The following is a 5,323-nucleotide window of genomic DNA, read 5'->3' as shown; positions in this document are numbered from 1 at the left end:
TTTGCTGTTGTGGTGTTCACAATCTCTCTGTAGTAAGGAGGTGGTGCAACAGTTAATTATTATGGCCATCCTAGATGAAAGTTCCCGGTCACGATTTACGTGATCAACAGATAGAGTCACGTCACCGCAAATGGCTGACCTGCAAAGCGGCTCTATGCCTTGTTGAATATTTACGGTGGACCATTCTTTCAGTCTTCAAGCAAAGACCAGATGAAGGCAGGCGGCGACGAGTATACACCTTGAGATAGCCAAAACTATGCAGGTTAGCATCTTTATACATTTACAGCTGATCTGTTATGATGTTAACCGCTGCCGCCATATGATAACGAGCGTCGTCTATGCGTTGATTTCAAGTTGATGGTGCCATTATGCAAGGACTTCTGATGTTTTTTGTCCGTGCAGAAGTCACCAAAGGCGGGTATAATACCTGACGGCTTAACGGACGGCCAAATTACAGAACGCTGTTGATCAATCACAGTTATCTGCAAACAGCGGGATATCAAATTTGGAGAAAAAAGGAAGTTCTGGGCAGACGCGGGAAGCTGCCCGGGAAAAAAGTCCTTTACATCCACTGTGGAGGTTCGGTTGCCCGCGGTGACTGTGTGGTCGCTTGGCACTGTGCCACAGCCTGCAGTAATCACATTGAGGAGAATATTGACGATTGAAGCGCTTTGATATGGCTAAGGAACAAGCCAACGCCGGGCAGGTCGCCAACGGCGGTGCTGCCAAGCTGGATGATGGCGCCAAGGGCACCAGTGGCTCAAGCGACGCAGACGCCGCCGCAAAGGATGCTACAAGGGCCATGCTGAAACAGCTTATAGTCGCCGGTGCTCCCTTTGCCCGCCCTTTGACTTTAGCTGCTGCCGGAGCCGGGCGGATTTTACAATACAACCCAACAATCCCCGCCATACAACCATTTTGGCAGGGGTTTGACTATGTGCGGCTGACACTTTGCAGTGCCGATACCAGGCAAAAGTATCAAAAGTAAGTCTGGGTTGCCATGATTGCGCCATGATCGTGATTTGGCGCTGCCCAGAAGATAATGAATAGGGGGGTTCATCTTTTGGGCCTGAATTTGCAAGGAGGGAGCTGGCTAGTGAAGGGGACGGGGCCTGGCCCGGTGGCAGGCATGTGCCAGGGCCGAACACTGCAGGTAGCTGGGGGCCTGGCCCGGTGGCATTGAAACGTTCCTTAGGCTTACACGCTATGGGGTGCACGCACCAGGTTCACGCAATGGGGTGCACGCACCAGGCTCAAAAAGCCGTTCTTTTACTCTGTGGCATAATTGCACGTGATGTGTTTCGCCAACTTAAACTAAGTCGGCTGGGAATATTTCGTTCTGCTATTCTCATCCTACGGTACACCACCCTATGCATGCATAAGCCGCTGGGCTTGGGTGTAGCTTCGTCACAGGCTGCGGGCCATGCTTGCCGATGTGGGTCATTGCTGTGAGTTCACCAAATGTTGCTGACCGCTGCTGGCGAGAAATACCTTTTCTTCTCCCACGCGGTGACACTGTACCCCTCGCCTTCATAACTTCATAACACTTCCCCCTTCATGGGCGACTACTTCCCAGGCGTCGTCGTGCTTCGGCCTGATGCTGTCGTAAGCAAAATAAACCAGCACCGTTTTCCCCCTCTCGCCCTCCCCCGAATTCACACCTCCGCCATCCCTTTTCCCTGTGATGTTTCACTGCGCACAGGTACGACATGATAAAGCTCAGCGCCGTACATTTCTCCATGCACGAGGAGATTCTTAAAGCGCGCCAAACGGCCCTCCTGCTATTCGATGTGGACCGGTCTGAGCTTCTGGGGGTGTGGAAGGCGGTTGAAACTGTCGGAGACGGCAGCAACACCTACATCACCTGGCGTGTCGTGAAGCGCCTTGCACCCATGAGCAAGGAAGCCTTTCATGCGTCGGCCGCTGGCACGGTTTTCCCCACACTTCCGCCGACTGACACTTCTGCCAGTGCACGTGGGGAAGCTGCGCGCTTGGCTCTAAGAGTGCTTTCAGAGCATGCCGTATCAGCCCTGGGATCTAATGGATTTGTTGCGCGTGTGGCAAGTGAGGCTGGATCACCGCCTGCGGCACAGCCGGCGGCATTAGTGCCTGGGCCACCCACCACAGATGCGTCCGCTAAACCTCCGACGGCTCTGCCAGAGATGACGGAGACGTCGATTTCTCTGGGCGGAGTGCAGCCGGCGGTAACAACTCCACTATCGCATCCGGTGACGCCGATTGATTCAACAACTTCGACAACGTTGACGCCGCTACCTTCAGCGGGTTCAGATGCACCAGCGGCGACGGCATCGTTGTCAAAGTCTTCAGGTTTTCCTGTGATAGAAATGTCGCAGATGTCTTCAGCGTCTTCAGCGTCTTCAGCGTCGCAGGTAAAAGAAGACATTACCGTGGTGGAGGCGGCACCGCGTCCACCAGCACAAGGTACTCTGGATGCTGCGCCGACAGCACCACCGTTGTCTGCGCCGAGCGACGATGCTACTGCTGCTGCGTCAGCGGTGTTGGCGGGACCGCCGACAGCACCAGCGGTTGAGGGTGCTGACCTGCCGGCGGGTGGCGAAGTACAGCCCGCGGTCAGTCTCGCCCGCAGCAGCAGCAACAACGACAGGATTGCGACGGAGGCTTCATCTTCGGAGGCGCCATCTATTCCCAGCACATCCACATCCACAGGCATCGGTCTCCCAGAGTCAGGAGGAACCCTTGCCGCTCCAACCGACCAGCCCGCTCCAGCATCGCCGCCACGAGATACTGCTGGAATGGCTACCTCTGTCGTACATGCTGCTGCAACCACGCCAGCGCGTGAGACTGATTTACCGATGCCGTCGTCGTCAGCACCGCTTCCTGCCATCATCTTTGGTGACTTCAAAGAAGCCGACGTCCTTTCTCCTGCACCGACGCCTCCCAATATGCCGTCCGCCAGCACTCATCCCGCCGTGGCGCCGCTTCAAGGAGCTGCAGCTGCCCCTGGTGCAGTCCCTGTCCGCGTAATTCCCCCACCACCTAGCAGGGTTGCACCGCCACCGCCGCCGTTACCTGTCTACCTGCCGCCCGTTTTGATGCTGCAGAGGCAACGGCGCGAGGCGCAAGCCGCGGCACAGCCGCCGTCGTCGGGCGCGACGTCTTCGGGGGTAGTCTCAACAGGCCCAACCCCGGTTGTGGTTCCGGCTGGGGCCCCAGCACCGTTGGTGATAGCGACATCAGTTCAGATGGCAGGGGTCTCTGGGGCCCCTCGGGGCCTGGTCACTCCGTGGCCAGCCGTTAACTCCAGAGACGTGACCCCGCCGGCGGCGGCTCTTGCCACGGCGGCAGCAGCTAGCCCTACAGCGCCTGTGAATGTCCAGATTGTCCATGCAGTCTCCCCGCCTCAAATGCCACAGCCCCTGCAATCGTCTATCACGGCAGCGGCGCCTGTATCGGCCCCGGTACCGGCCAATACTGCTGCACCTGTGCCTACGCCTTTGGCGCCTGTGGCAGCTGCGGCGTCAGTGGCGGGGCCTCTGCCGCCGCCGGCATCCGTGCCCCTGCCGCCACCGGTGGTACAGACACACCCGGGTCCAGCGACGATCCGTCCAAGCTTCCTCTTGGCAGCGCGGTCTGGTTCAATGCCAGCTGTGGCCGCCGGTGGAGGGGCTCCGCCACGGCCGGTCGCTTCGATGATGGCGCCTGTGCGACCTGTCCAATCGGCCTTGGCTTCTGCAGCACAACCTGGGGTCCGCCCCATCATGCGACAGGTTATCGCGCCGGGTCCCCAGCCCACGCAACTCGCGTCCGTGCCGCCGCTGCGACCAGCCGTCGCGGCCCCGGCTCCGCCCCCGGGACCATCTGTAACCACGGGCGGGTTGCAAATACCCACATGGGAGCCACCCTCGGTTGCAGCGGTAGCGCCTCCGGCGGACGCGCAACTGGCTGCACTAGCAGAGCCCCCGCTTCCCCGTCAGCCAGCCACCCGTCTTCTCTGCCCTTTGTGCCACGAGCGCACAGGCTGCTGGTTCTTACTGAGCTGCAAGCACATGGGCCCCTGCGAGGTGTGCTGTTCGGAACCCGAGCAGGTCCAAGCGATGTACCCTACCTGTGTTCGTTGCGGTGAAGTGGTCTCGGCCAAAACGATGATGAAGGCGCGCGTATCATGAGAATCCTCGGCGGCCGGTTCCCCCTCATTCTGGGCAAGCTGGAGGACGACACGACTCTCCGGTGAGCGGTGGCCATGTGCATTTGCTGTTGGTGCTGCAGTGGGGTGGCTTGTGAGCGTCTCTTCGGACGGACTAGGACTAGGGAAAGAGCGGCCGGGGCTACGGAATGGTTCAGAAGCGTCTTCGGATGGGCGTGTGAAGGAAGCGTCGTGGAATACCTTACCTCACTTATGTGGCGTCGCGGCACAGCGAGCTACGTCGTCGGTGGTGTGTGTATGGCGTATGGTGGTATTGGGGTATTCGTTGGCGCGGGAGCCAGTGAATGTGAGCCCACCCCGGACTCAAAGCGGATTTGTGTGTTTTGAAGTGAATGGGTAGGCGGGATGCAGGATAGGGATAGGCGGGATGCGGGATGGGAAGCGGCGGTGCATGGCCGAGACACAGTCGGTGTGGTGAGAGTCTGTTGTTGCCAGAGTCAGTGGGCTGTGTGCGATCGAAACAGATCAGTTCATGCGATGCCGCAGCGTGAACTGCGAAGTCATAAGGGAGACTGATATGCTGTATGCAATTAGTCTCGATTCCGTTTGCAACGCAAGAAGGAGGGCGGCAACAGGGTTCAAGGCTGCGCAGTAAGAACATATCTAACTGACGAATCTGCTCTTACGTTAGTCTGCGCTGCTCTGCTCTGCCCTTTTTTGACAGTTGCGGTGTAAAAGAGTGCGGTCCTGTTAGTCCTTTGTCGCGGCGCAAATTTTTTGCTGAGCCGGATGGTAGCATGCTAAAGGCATCCGAAAAGACAGGGTTGGCGAGCGTGGTGGTATGATGCGTGGGCGGCGAATTTCAGGTGACAATTATTGCCCGTGGAAACTGTCTTGCGGAAGGTACAATTTTTTTGTGGCCCCAGGGCAGTCTCAGGGCGGCATTCGACTGCGTTGGATAGGACGGCTCTGAGAAAAGGACACATGAAGTCAAAATATATTCAGCTTTATCCTTATCATCGCAGCCGCGCTGGGGTTTTGAACTTAGCTTGATTACCTGTTAGCAAATGTTTGCAAACGTGTTGGAATGCGCGGTGAGGCAGGGATGAGTGGAATCTTTGCGGGGCAGTAATGGCACCCTGGACAGCTGTGATATTAGGACTTGAGGTGATGTGCGTTGAAATCTACGTTCGAAAG

At 57.7% G+C, this 5,323-nt stretch overlaps 1 protein-coding gene across 1 annotated transcript; it reads left to right on the top strand.

Annotated features, from left to right (window-relative positions):
• Positions 1–676: 676 nt before the first annotated feature.
• VOLCADRAFT_103210 (uncharacterized protein) lies at positions 677–5,323 on the top strand (the record flags this gene model as incomplete). The annotated part of the gene is made up of 4 exons (XM_002946924.1): positions 677–984; positions 1,703–2,817; positions 2,939–2,985; positions 3,084–5,323. The coding sequence occupies 4 exons, from the start codon at positions 677–679 to the stop codon at positions 4,146–4,148; spliced, it is 2,535 nt and encodes an 844-aa protein (XP_002946970.1). The 3' UTR covers positions 4,149–5,323.

Source organism: Volvox carteri (assembly GCF_000143455.1).
Source record: "Volvox carteri f. nagariensis unplaced genomic scaffold VOLCAscaffold_4, whole genome shotgun sequence".
Lineage (NCBI taxonomy): Eukaryota > Viridiplantae > Chlorophyta > Chlorophyceae > Chlamydomonadales > Volvocaceae > Volvox > Volvox carteri.
This window is presented reverse-complemented; position numbering and strand designations above follow the sequence as displayed.